The 14,801-nt window shown below is 41.6% G+C and overlaps 1 protein-coding gene across 1 annotated transcript in view; it reads left to right on the top strand.

Annotated features, from left to right (window-relative positions):
* The first annotated feature begins 1,775 nt into the window (after positions 1–1,775).
* The window catches only part of LOC128643140 (centriolin), a 37,816-nt gene continuing 24,790 nt past the window's right edge, over positions 1,776–14,801 (top strand). Inside the window, exons 1-3 of the mRNA XM_053696096.1 lie at positions 1,776–2,019; positions 10,303–10,508; positions 10,580–10,720. Coding sequence (XP_053552071.1) covers positions 1,809–2,019; positions 10,303–10,508; positions 10,580–10,720 — 558 coding nt within the window. The 5' untranslated portion in view covers positions 1,776–1,808. The remainder of the gene's footprint in view (positions 2,020–10,302; positions 10,509–10,579; positions 10,721–14,801) is intronic.

Here is a 14,801-nt window from a genome sequence, read left to right as displayed (position 1 = left end):
AAGGCATACTTTTCTGCAGACAAAGCTATATGACTTCTTATAACTAATATGATCAATAAAAATAACACAAATACAAGAGCATACAAAACAAGCAATATAAGTAAAACAAGTTAAAACAATACTCCCCTAATTTAGCTGTGGATGACTCTGTAACAGGTCCTCAATTCCAACAGGCAAGTTACAGTCCAGAGAAGGATAGTCTTTATGTTCTGAAGACAAACATCATAGGAAACAGTCATAGATTACCTAGAGTCCAGTTCTGGGGCTGGTACCAGCGTGCAAAGCAAAGAATGGATCTAAAAGGTAGTTCAGCAACTTTTACTGCAGTATGGTGGTTAAAACAAACTTGACAAAAGGTCTTTTATCTTATTTTTCTTCACCTAGGCACCAGGTATCCCTTGTAGTATACTATTCTTAAAATCAGGCAAAATCAAATACACCTCAATATTCCATTCATAAAGTACCCTTCCACACACATTCACTAAAAAAAAACCATAACATTCTCTTAGAAAACACTTAAAACCAACTGTCCACTACAGAAAACAAAACATTAACAGCCGACACCATTTTTAACAACCACAATCATCCTGAAATTCAACACATATACTTACATTCACTGAAACACCGCACTGAAAAATATTACATTCTAGCAAAACACTACAAATAATTCAAATAATGCAATCACTTCAGAAGATCAATAAACTCTAGTTGCACATTTACAAATAAAATCCCTAACCGTAAATTTACAAAGGAACACACAATATTATACTCTGTAAAAGGTCAGATAACAATGATACAGCCACTGTTCTATATAGCCCCTGCCTGCATGCACAGTGCAAACCCACTGTTAAATAAATCATGTTTGGCACAAATAATTTGTGAAAAGCCTATGCTATACTTTTACATAACCATGATTTTAATAAGTACACAATTATTTGATTTAATTTTTTATGTAATTTGATATTCAACATTTTGCAACTCTCTGACTAAATATAACACTTGTATATAACAAAATGAGATTTCTAAAAAGAATAATAAATAATAATAATTTACACTAATAGATTAAAAGCACAGTTTACCCAAAAAATGTCCCCTTTAAATTGTTCCCAATGATCCATCTCACCTGATGGATTGCATTTAACTGTTTACAAATAGCTCCTTCACCCCTATTTTGGCATTTGAAATAACTGATTCAGCCTGTGGTATACCCACTTATAGTAAACATTTTATATACTGGAGTCTCATCTATTGAATAGCCTAACGCGGTCAGAAGAAGAAATCACACTCTCCATAGGGCACAGGATAGTAAAGTAATAAAATGACATTTTCCATTGCTCTGTCTAAGCACTGAGCTCCGGTTTTCCAGACAAATATCAGATAAGGACAATGAGGTATGCTATTACCTGAAACTTAACCCATTGTAATAGGCTGTGATTTAAAAGCACAAAAGCAACTACTTCATATATACAAATAAACCTGAAAATACAATTTATCCTACTTTTTTATACTATACAGCTGAAATAACAAATCATTGAAAACACATCAACATAAAAACAATTTTACAGTGTACTGTCCCTTTAAGGACTGGCCATTTATAACATATTACATATATAACCTAGCCACGATTAGGAAACTTGTGTTATTTACCAGCAAATCATGGCCTACAATAAATTAACATATAGTCCTAACACAAAAGCTTTCTGAATAGATTTACACCATGTTTACTGCATTTGTTTTTTAATGCTTTGTCACCTTGACCCACACTTACTAATGCTCTGCACATTTCTTGTCAGCATCTAAAGCAAATCATGAAGGACATTGAACTTGAAGAGGAACATTTAAAAGAGGCTGCTGCCAAACTGAAGGATCACAAACGTATGTTTGAATGGGAAGTGTCTAATCGACAAGACACCTTGCAAACAATGACATCAAAAGTGACAGCTTTAGAAGAACGTGCCTTAAAGCTTCAGCAGGAGGAGAGGTGCTCCTCAGCGCTGGAAGAGACACTCACTAACACCCGTAAGTACCGGCAACAGAATATAAAGCCATTGTGCCATAAACCTATTGTAGTGCCAGGTGCTCCTCAGCGCTGGAAGAGACACTCACTAACACCCGTAAATACCGGCAACAGAATATCAAGCCATTGTGCCATAAACCTATTGTAGTGCCAGGTGCTCCTCAGCGCTGGAAGAGACACTCAATAACACCCGTAAGTACCGGCAACAGAATATCAAGCCATTGTGCCATAAACCTATTGTAGTGCCAGGTGCTCCTCAGCTCTGGAAGAGACACTCACTAACACCCGTAAGTACCGTCAACAGAATATAAAGCCATTGTGCCATAAACCTACTGTAGTGCCAGGTGCTCCTCAGTGCTGGAAGAGACACTCAATAACACCCGTAAGTACCGGCAACAGAATATCAAGCCATTGTGCCATAAACCTATTGTAGTGCCAGGTGCTCCTCAGAGCTGGAAGAGACACTCACTAACACCCGTAAGTACCGTCAACAGAATATCAAGCCATTGTGCCATAAACCTATTGTAGTGCCAGGTGCTCCTCAGTGCTGGAAGAGACACTCAATAACAACCGTAAGTACCGGGAACAGAATATCAAGCCATTGTGCCATAAACCGATTGTAGTGCCAGGTGTTCCTCAGCGCTGGAAGAGACACTCACTAACACTCGTAAGTACAGGCAACAGAATATCAAGCCATTGTGCCATAAACCTATTGTAGTGCCAGGTGCTCCTCAGCACTGGAAGAGACACTCACTAACACCCGTAAGTGCCGGCAACAGAATATAAAGCCATTGTGCCATAAACCTATTGTAGTGCCAGGTGCTCCTCAGCGCTAGAAGAGACACTCAATAACACCCGTAAGTACCGGCAACATAATATAAAGCCATTGTGCCATAAACCTATTGTAGTGCCAGGTGCTCCTCAGTGCTGGAAGAGACACTCACTAACACTCGTAATTACCGGCAACAGAATATCAAGCCATTGTGTGCCATAAACCTATTGTAGTGCCAGGTGCTCCTCAGCGCTGGAAGAGACACTCACTAACACCCGTAAGTACCGGCAACAGAATATCAAGCCATTTTGCCATAAACCTATTGTAGTGCCAGGTGCTCCTCAGCGCTGGAAGAGAAACTCAATAACACCCGTAAGTACAGGCAACAGAATATCAAGCCATTGTGCCATAAACCTATTGTATGCCAGGTGCTCCTCAGCGCTGGAAGAGACACTCACTAACACCCGTAAGTACCGGCAACAGAATATAAAGCCATTGTGACATAAACCTATTGTAGTGCCAGGTGCTTCTCAGCGCTGGAAGAGACACTCACTAACACCCGTAAGTACCGGCAACAGAATATCAAGCCATTGTGCCATAAACCTATTGTAGTGCCAGGTGCTCCTCAGCGCTGGAAGAGACACTCAATAACACCCGTAAGTACCGGCAACAGAATATCAAGCCATTTTGCCATAAACCTATTGTAGTGCCAGGTGCTCCTCAGCGCTGGAAGAGACACTCAATAACACCCGTAAGTACCGGCAACAGAATATCAAGCCATTGTGCCATAAACCTATTGTAGTGCCAGGTGCTCCTCAGCGCTGGAAGAGACACTCACTAACACCTGTAAGTACCAGCAACAGAATATCAAGCCATTGTGCCATAAAACTATTGTAGTGCCAGGTGCTCCTTAGCGCTGGAAGAGACACTCACTAACACCCGTAAGTACCGGCAACAGAATATCAAGCCATTGTGCCATAAACCTATTGTAGTGCCAGGTGCTCCTCAGCGCTGGAAGAGACACTCACTAACACTCGTAAGTACCGGCAACAGAATATCAAGCCATTGTGCCATAAACCTATTGTAGTGCCAGGTGCTCCTCAGCGCTAGAAGAGGCACTCGCTAACACCTGTAAGTACCGGCAACAGAATATCAAGCCATTGTGCCATAAACCTATTGTAGTGCCAGGTGCTCCTCAGCGCTGGAAGAGACACTCACTAACACCCGTAAGTACCGGCAACAGAATATCAAGCCATTGTGCCATAAACCTATTTTAGTGCTCCTCAGCGCTGGAAGAGACACTCACTAACACCCGTAAGTACAGGCAACAGAATATAAAGCCATTGTGTCATAAACCTATTGTAGTGCCAGGTGCTCCTCAGCGCTGGAAGAGACACTCACTAACACCCGTAAGTACCGGCAACAGAATATAAAGCCATTGTGCCATAAACCCATTGTAGTGCCAGGTGCTCCTCAGCGCTGGAAGAGACACTCGCTAACACCCGTAACTACCGGCAACAGAATATCAAGCCATTGTGCCATAAACCTATTGTATGCCAGGTGCTCCTCAGCGCTGGAAGAGACACTCAATAACATCCGTAAGTACCGGCAACAGAATATCAAGCCATTGTGCCATAAACCTATTGTAGTGCCAGGTGCTCCTCAGCGCTGGAAGAGACCCTCACTAACACCCGTAAGTACCGGCAACAGAATATCAAGCCATTGTGCCATACACATATTGTAGTGCCAGGTGCTCCTCAGCGCTGGAAGAGACACTCACTAACACCCGTAAGTACAGGCAACAGAATATAAAGCCATTGTGCCATAAACCTATTGTAGTGCCAGGTGCTCCTCAGCGCTGGAAGAGACACTCAATAACACCCGTAAGTACCGGCAACAGAATATCAAGCCATTGTGCCATAAACCTATTGTAGTGCCAGGTGCTCCTCAGCGCTGGAAGAGACACTCAATAACACCCGTAAGTACCGGCAACAGAATATCAAGCCATTGTGCCATAAACCCATTGTAGTGCCAGGTGCTCCTCAGCGCTGGAAGAGACACTCACTAACACCCGTAAGTACCGGCAACAGAATATAAAGCCATTGTGCCATAAACCTATTGTAGTGCCAGGTGCTCCTCAGCGCTGGAAGAGACACTCAATAACACCCGTAAGTACCGGCAACAGAATATCAAGCCATTGTGCCATAAACCTATTGTAGTGCCAGGTGCTCCTCAGCACTGGAAGAGACACTCACTAACACCCGTAATTACCGGCAACAGAATATAAAGCCATTGTGCCATAAACCCATTGTAGTGCCAGGTGCTCCTCAGCGCTGGAAGAGACACTCGCTAACACCCGTAACTACCGGCAACAGAATATCAAGCCATTGTGCCATAAACCTATTGTATGCCAGGTGCTCCTCAGCGCTGGAAGAGACACTCAATAACATCCGTAAGTACCGGCAACAGAAAATCAAGCCATTGTGTGCCATAAACCTATTGTAGTGCGAGGTGCTCCTCAGCGCTAGAAGAGACACTCAATAACACCCGTAAGTACCGGCAACAGAATATCAAGCCATTGTGCCATACACCTATTGTAGTGCCAGGTGCTCCTCAGCGCTGGAAGAGACACTCAATAACACCCGTAAGTACCGGCAACAGAATATCAAGCCATTGTGCCATACACATATTGTAGTGCCAGGTGCTCCTCAGCGCTGGAAGAGACACTCACTAACACCCGTAAGTACAGGCAACAGAATATAAAGCCATTGTGCCATAAACCTATTGTAGTGCCAGGTGCTCCTCAGCGCTGGAAGAGACACTCAATAACACCCGTAAGTACCGGCAACAGAATATCAAGCCATTGTGAAATAAACCTATTGTAGTGCCAGGTGCTCCTCAGCGCTGGAAGAGACACTCAATAACACCCGTAAGTACCGGCAACAGAATATCAAGCCATTGTGCCATAAACCTATTGTAGTGCCAGGTGCTCCTCAGCGCTAGAAGAGACACTCAATAACACCCGTAAGTACAGGCAACAGAATATCAAGCCATTGTGCCATAAACCTATTGTAGTGCCAGGTGCTCCTCAGCGCTGGAAGAGAAACTCAATAACACCTGTAAGTACAGGCAACAGAATATCAAGCCATTGTGCCATAAACCTATTGTAGTGCCAGGTGTTCCTCAGCGCTGGAAGAGACACTCACTAACACTCGTAAGTACCGGCAACAGAATATCAAGCCATTGTGCCATAAACCTATTGTAGTGCCAGGTGCTCCTCAGCACTGGAAGAGACACTCACTAACACCTGTAAGTACCGGCAACAGAATATAAAGCCATTGTGCCATAAACCTATTGTAGTGCCAGGTGCTCCTCAGCGCTGGAAGAGACACTCACTAACACCTGTAAGTACCGGCAACAGAATATCAAGCCATTGTGCCATAAACCTATTGTAGTGCCAGGTGCTCCTCAGCGCTGGAAGAGACACTCACTAACACCCGTAAGTACCGGCAACAGAATATCAAGCCATTGTGCCATAAACCTATTGTAGTGCTCCTCAGCGCTGGAAGAGACACTCACTAACACCCGTAAGTACCGGCAACAGAATATCAAGCCATTGTGCCATAAACCTATTGTAGTGCCAGGTGCTCCTCAGCGCTGGAAGAGACACTCACTAACACCCGTAAGTACCGGCAACAGAATATAAAGCCATTGTGCCATAAACCTATTGTAGTGCCAGGTGCTCCTCAGCGCTGGAAGAGACACTCAATAACACCCGTAAGTACCGGCAACAGAATATCAAGCGATTGTGCCATAAACCTATTGTAGTGCCAGGTGCTTCTCAGCGCTGGAAGAGACACTCACTAACACCCGTAAGTACAGGCAACAGAATATCAAGCCATTGTGCCATAAACCTATTGTAGTGCCAGGTGCTCCTCAGCGCTGGAAGAGACACTCACTAACACCCGTAAGTACCGGCAACAGAATATAAAGCCATTGTGCCATAAACCTATTGTATGCCAGGTGCTCCTCAGCGCTGGAAGAGACACTCACTAACACCCGTAAGTACCGGCAACAGAATATCAAGCCATTGTGTGCCATAAACCTATTGTAGTGCCAGGTGTTCCTCAGCGCTAGAAGAGACACTCAATAACACCCGTAAGTACCGGCAACAGAATATCAAGCCATTGTGCCATAAACCTATTGTAGTGCCAGGTGCTCCTCAGCGCTGGAAGAGACACTCAATAACACCCGTAAGTACCGGCAACAGAATATCAAGCCATTGTGCCATAAACCTATTGTAGTGCCAGGTGCTCCTCAGCGCTGGAAGAGACACTCACTAACACCCGTAAGTACCGGCAACAGAATATCAAGCCATTGTGCCATAAACCTATTGTAGTGCCAGGTGCTCCTCAGCGCTGGAAGAGACACTCACTAACACCCGTAACTACCGGCAACAGAATATCAAGCCATTGTGCCATAAACCTATTGTAGTGCCAGGTGCTCCTCAGCGCTGGAAGAGACACTCACTAACACCCTTAAGTACCGGCAACAGAATATCAAGCCATTGTGCCATAAACCTATTGTAGTGCCAGGTGCTCCTCAGCGCTGGAAGAGACACTCACTAACACCCGTAAGTACAGGCAACAGAATATAAAGCCATTGTGCCATAAACCTATTGTATGCCAGGTGCTCCTCAGCGCTAGAAGAGACACTCACTAACACCCGTAAGTACTGGCAACAGAATATCAAGCCATTGTGCCATAAACCTATTGTAGTGCCAGGTGCTCCTCAGCGCTGCAAGAGACACTCAATAACACCCGTAAGTACCGGCAACAGAATATCAAGCCATTGTGCCATAAATCTATTGTAGTGCCAGGTGCTCCTCAGCGCTGGAAGAGACACTCACTAACACCCGTAACTACCGGCAACAGAATATCAAGCCATTGTGCCATAAACCTATTGTAGTGCCAGGTGCTCCTCAGTGCTGGAAGAGACACTCACTAACACCCTTAAGTACCGGCAACAGAATATCAAGCCATTGTGCCATAAACCTATTGTAGTGCCAGGTGCTCCTCAGCGCTGGAAGAGACACTCACTAACACCCGTAAGTACAGGCAACAGAATATAAAGCCATTGTGCCATAAACCTATTGTATGCCAGGTGCTCCTCAGCGCTAGAAGAGACACTCACTAACACCCGTAAGTACCGGCAACAGAATATCAAGCCATTGTGCCATAAACCTATTGTAGTGCCAGGTGCTCCTCAGCGCTGCAAGAGACACTCAATAACACCCGTAAGTACCGGCAACAGAATATAAAGCCATTGTGCCATAAACCTATTGTAGTGCCAGGTGCTCCTCAGCGCTGGAAGAGACACTCACTAACACCCGTAAGTACCGGCAACAGAATATCAAGCCATTGTGTGCCATAAACCTATTGTAGTGCCAGGTGCTCCTCAGCGCTGGAAGAGACACTCAATAACACCCGTAAGTACCGGCAACAGAATATCAAGCCATTGTGCCATAAACCTATTGTAGTGCCAGGTGCTCCTTAGCGCTGGAAGAGACACTCAATAACACCCGTAAGTACCCGCAACAGAATATCAAGCCATTGTGCCATAAACCTATTGTAGTGCCAGGTGCTCCTCAGCGCTGGAAGAGACACTTACTAACACCCGTAAGTACCGGCAACAGAATATCAAGCCATTGTGCCATAAACCTATTGTAGTGCCAGGTGCTCCTCAGCGCTGGAAGAGACACTCACTAACACCCGTAATTACCGGCAACAGAATATAAAGCCATTGTGCCATAAACATATTGTAGTGCCAGGTGCTCCTCAGCGCTGGAAGAGACACTCACTAACACCCGTAAGTACCGGCAACAGAATATCAAGCCATTGTGCCATAAACCTATTGGAGTGCCAGGTGCTCCTCAGCGCTGGAAGAGACACTCACTAACACTCGTAAGTACAGGCAACAGAATATCAAGCCATTGTGCCATAAACCTATTGTAGTGCCAGGTGCTCCTCAGCGCTGGAAGAGACACTCAATAACACCCGTAAGTACCGGCAACAGAATATCAAGCCATTGTGCCATAAACCTATTGTAGTGCCAGGTGCTCCTCAGCGCTGGAAGAGACACTCACTAACACCCGTAAGTACCGGCAACAGAATATAAAGCCATTGTGCCATAAACCTATTGTAGTGCCAGGTGCTCCTCAGCACTGGAAGAGACACTCACTAACACCCGTAAGTACCGGCAACAGAATATCAAGCCATTGTGCCATAAACCTATTGTAGTGCCAGGTGCTCCTCAGCACTGGAAGAGACACTCACTAACACCTGTAAGTACCGGCAACAGAATATAAAGCCATTGTGCCATAAACCTATTGTAGTGCCAGGTGCTCCTCAGCACTGGAAGAGACACTCACTAACACCTGTAAGTACCGGCAACAGAATATAAAGCCATTGTGCCATAAACCAATTGTATGCCAATGTGTGTTTATGAGAGTATTTACAGTCACACTGACAGCTGCAATCTGTGTAAAGATTGCAGCTGTCAGTGTGACTGTAAAACACATCTAATGACTATTTATGTCACATAGTGAGTAAAGGAAAACTGTGTAAAGATTGCAGCTGTCAGTGTGACTGTAAAACACATCTAATGACTATTTATGTCACATAGTGAGTAAAGGAAAACTGTGTAAAGATTGCAGCTGTCAGTGTGACTGTAAAACACATCTAATGACTATTTATGTCACATAGTGAGTAAAGGAAAACTGCAGGGGTGAGGCTAATAAATACCTCTGGCTACTGTGACATGAGCCTTTTTTATAACAACGCTTTCACTTATTTTCATATAAAACTTCTGTCAATTAATATAAATTGTGACATTAAAGGGACATTCCGGTCAAAATTTAAGTGCACATAGATTAATTAAATATTTAAATAGAAACATATTTGTATTAAACGTGTATTAGCAAAAATGCTTCTAGTAAAATGTATCACTGTTTTAGTGTTAGGGTTTTTCTCTGCATGTGCACGTAAAATATAGCTAGATATTCTCAGTGCGCTAGCATTTTAAATACTGCAGCTGCTCAGGGCACCAGTGGGGTTTGTATCATGTCAGCAATTAACAAATTGAGTCATTACCATATGGTACAAGCAGTTTAGGCTCTCTGAACAAGTGTTGTGTATAAAATGCTGGTGCACGGTGCATACTTAAATACACTTATAAACCAGCTATAGCTTTTATTAGAAGCATTTTTGCTAATGTATCTTACAAAATGCTTCTGTTCAAAACTGAAACGCATCCATGTGGATTTGAATTTTGTCTGGAATGTCCCTTTGTGTGTTTAGTCACACGTGTAATGTGGGGAAACACCATCAAGAAGAACAACGCCCTTATTTCTATTTGTTGTTTGCTGAATGAGCCATCAGCACAAATAAAAGCTTTCTAGACAACATAGGAACAAGAATATGTTTATACAAGATGTGGGGAAATGTGCTTCCAGGATATGAGCTGTCGGAGAAGGAGCAGCAGCTACGGGAAAAGACAACTCAGCTATTGGCGCTGCAGAAAGAAATGGAGATCTATAAAGCGGATCTAATTCGCTTACAAGATGCGCTAACTTCAGAGAGAAAGAGAGAGGAAAATAGGGTCACAATGCTAAAGGAAGCCATGAAAAGCCAGAGGATGCAGTGTGAACAAGAGATGGAGGTATACGATTACGTGCACCAGAAAGAGACCAGGTGTAGCGAATTAAACTAATACGTTTTCATTTTAAACAGGAGAAAAAACACGAGAACAGCAGCTTGCGCAAACATCTCCTGTCTGTAGAAAAAGCTGCAGATGACAACCATGAGCAGTCAAAGCGACTACTGACGGACCTGCAGCAGCTACAGGCGGAGCACACAGCCCTGAGGAACCAGGTAGTGACCCCAGTCTGCTCTCATTCACTACGGATACAGATATTATACATGTGGGGACAGTAACGTTACAATTAAACTCTCATTCAGTACAGATACAGAGATTATACATCTGGGGACAGTAACGTTACAATTAAACTCTCATTCAGTAAAGATACAGAGATTATACATCTGGGGACAGTAATGTTACAATTAAACTCTCATTCAGTACAGATACAGAGATTATACATCTGGGGACAGTAACGTTACATTTAAACTCTCATTCAGTACAGATACAGAGATTATACATCTGGGGACAGTAACGTTACAATTAAACTCTCATTCAGTACAGATACAGAGATTATACATCTGGGGACAGTAACGTTACATTTAAACTCTCATTCAGTACAGATACAGAGATTATACATCTGGGGACAGTAACGTTACAATTAAACTCTCATTCAGTACAGATACAGAGATTATACATCTGGGGACAGTAACGTTACAATTAAACTCTCATTCAGTACAGATACAGAGATTATACATCTGGGGACAGTAACGTTACAATTAAACTCTCATTCAGTACAGATACAGAGATTATACATCTGGGGACAGTAACGTTACATTTAAACTCTCATTCAGTACAGATACAGAGATTATACAGTAACGTTACAATTAAACTCTCATTCAGTACAGATACAGAGATTATACATCTGGGGACAGTAACGTTACAATTAAACTCTCATTCAGTACCGATACAGAGATTATACATCTGGGGACAGTAACGTTACATTTAAACTCTCATTCAGTACGGATACAGAGATTATACATCTGGGGACAGTAACGTTACAATTAAACTCTCATTCAGTACAGATACAGAGATTATACATCTGGGGACAGTAACGTTACATTTAAACTCTCATTCAGTACGGATACAGAGATTATACATCTGGGGACAGTAACGTTACAATTAAACTCTCATTCAGTACAGATACAGAGATTATACATCTGGGGACAGTAACGTTACAATTAAACTCTCATTCAGTACAGATACAGAGATTATACATCTGGGGACAGTAACGTTACAATTAAACTCTCATTCAGTACCGATACAGAGATTATACATCTGGGGACAGTAACGTTACAATTAAACTCTCATTCAGTACAGATACAGAGATTATACATCTGGGGACAGTAACGTTACAATTAAACTCTCATTCAGTACAGATACAGAGATTATACAGTAACGTTACAATTAAACTCTCATTCAGTACAGATACAGAGATTATACATCTGGGGACAGTAACGTTACAATTAAACTCTCATTCAGTACAGATACAGAGATTATACAGTAACGTTACAATTAAACTCTCATTCAGTACAGATACAGAGATTATACATCTGGGGACAGTAACGTTACAATTAAACTCTCATTCAGTACGGATACAGAGATTATACATCTGGGGACAGTAACGTTACATTTAAACTCTCATTCAGTACGGATACAGAGATTATACATCTGGGGACAGTAACGTTACATTTAAACTCTCATTCAGTACAGATACAGAGATTATACATCTGGGGACAGTAACGTTACAATTAAACTCTCATTCAGTACAGATACAGAGATTATACATCTGGGGACAGTAACGTTACAATTAAACTCTCATTCGGTACAGATACAGAGATTATACATCTGGGGACAGTAACGTTACATTTAAACTCTCATTCAGTACAGATACAGAGATTATACATCTGGGGACAGTAACGTTACAATTAAACTTTCATTCAGTACAGATACAGAGATTATACATCTGGGGACAGTAACGTTACATTTAAACTCTCATTCGGTACAGATACAGAGATTATACATCTGGGGACAGTAACGTTACATTTAAACTCTCATTCAGTACGGATACAGAGATTATACATCTGGGGACAGTAACGTTACAATTAAACTCTCATTCAGTACAGATACAGAGATTATACATCTGGGGACAGTAACGTTACATTTAAACTCTCATTCGGTACAGATACAGAGATTATACATCTGGGGACAGTAACGTTACAATTAAACTCTCATTCAGTACGGATACAGAGATTATACATCTGGGGACAGTAACGTTACAATTAAACTCTCATTCAGTACAAATACAGAGATTATACATCTGGGGACAGTAACGTTACATTTAAACTCTCATTCAGTACGGATACAGAGATTATACATCTGGGGACAGTAACGTTACAATTAAACTCTCATTCAGTACAGATACAGAGATTATACATCTGGGGACAGTAACATTACATTTAAACTCTCATTCAGTACGGATACAGAGATTATACATCTGGGGACAGTAACGTTACAATTAAACTCTCATTCGGTACAGATACAGAGATTATACATCTGGGGACAGTAACGTTACATTTAAACTCTCATTCAGTACAGATACAGAGATTATACATCTGGGGACAGTAACGTTACAATTAAACTCTCATTCAGTACAGATACAGAGATTATACATCTGGGGACAGTAACGTTACATTTAAACTCTCATTCAGTACAGATACAGAGATTATACATCTGGGGACAGTAACGTTACATTTAAACTCTCATTCAGTACAGATACAGAGATTATACATCTGGGGACAGTAACGTTACATTTAAACTCTCATTCAGTACAGATACAGAGATTATACATCTGGGGACAGTAACGTTACATTTAAACTCTCATTCAGTACAGATACAGAGATTATACATCTGGGGACAGTAACGTTACAATTAAACTCTCATTCAGTACAGATACAGAGATTATACATCTGGGGACAGTAACGTTACAATTAAACTCTCATTCGGTACAGATACAGAGATTATACATCTGGGGACAGTAACGTTACAATTAAACTCTCATTCAGTACAGATACAGAGATTATACATCTGATCTGGGGACAGTAACGTTACATTTAAACTCTCATTCAGTACGGATACAGAGATTATACATCTGGGGACAGTAACGTTACAATTAAACTCTCATTCAGTACAGATACAGAGATTATACATCTGGGGACAGTAACGTTACATTTAAACTCTCATTCAGTACGGATACAGAGATTATACATCTGGGGACAGTAACGTTACAATTAAACTCTCATTCAGTACAGATACAGAGATTATACATCTGGGGACAGTAACGTTACAATTAAACTCTCATTCAGTACGGATACAGAGATTATACATCTGGGGACAGTAACGTTACAATTAAACTCTCATTCAGTACAGATACAGAGATTATACATCTGGGGACAGTAACGTTACATTTAAACTCTCATTCAGTACAGATACAGAGATTATACAGTAACGTTACAATTAAACTCTCATTCAGTACAGATACAGAGATTATACATCTGGGGACAGTAACGTTACAATTAAACTCTCATTCAGTACGGATACAGAGATTATACATCTGGGGACAGTAACGTTACAATTAAACTCTCATTCAGTACGGATACAGAGATTATACATCTGGGGACAGTAACGTTACATTTAAACTCTCATTCAGTACAGATACAGAGATTATACATCTGGGGACAGTAACGTTACAATTAAACTCTCATTCAGTACAGATACAGAGATTATACATCTGGGGACAGTAACGTTACAATTAAACTCTCATTCAGTACAGATACAGAGATTATACATCTGGGGACAGTAACGTTACAATTAAACTCTCATTCAGTACAGATGCAGAGATTATACATCTGGGGACAGTAACGTTACATTTAAACTCTCATGGATAAGATAGAGCAGCAACTTTAAGAGATTTTTTTAGTTTACTATATTATCAAATTTACTTTGTTCTCTTGGTATCTTTTGTTAAAAAGCATAGCTAAATAGGATAGGAGAGAATGAATATATATCAGTAATTAAGTTGTACATTACACAAGGTCTATGCACACAATACACACACACATATATATATATGCACAGTATATATCAGTAATTAAGTTCTACATTACACAAGGTCTGTGCACACAATACACACACACACATATATATATATGCACAGTATATATCAGTAATTAAGTTCTACATTACACAAGGTCTGTA

Source organism: Bombina bombina, chromosome 12 (assembly GCF_027579735.1).
Source record: "Bombina bombina isolate aBomBom1 chromosome 12, aBomBom1.pri, whole genome shotgun sequence".
NCBI classification, from domain to species: Eukaryota; Metazoa; Chordata; class Amphibia; order Anura; family Bombinatoridae; genus Bombina; species Bombina bombina.
The sequence above is the reverse complement of the archived record's forward strand: the minus strand, read 5'-3'. Positions and strand labels throughout refer to the sequence as shown.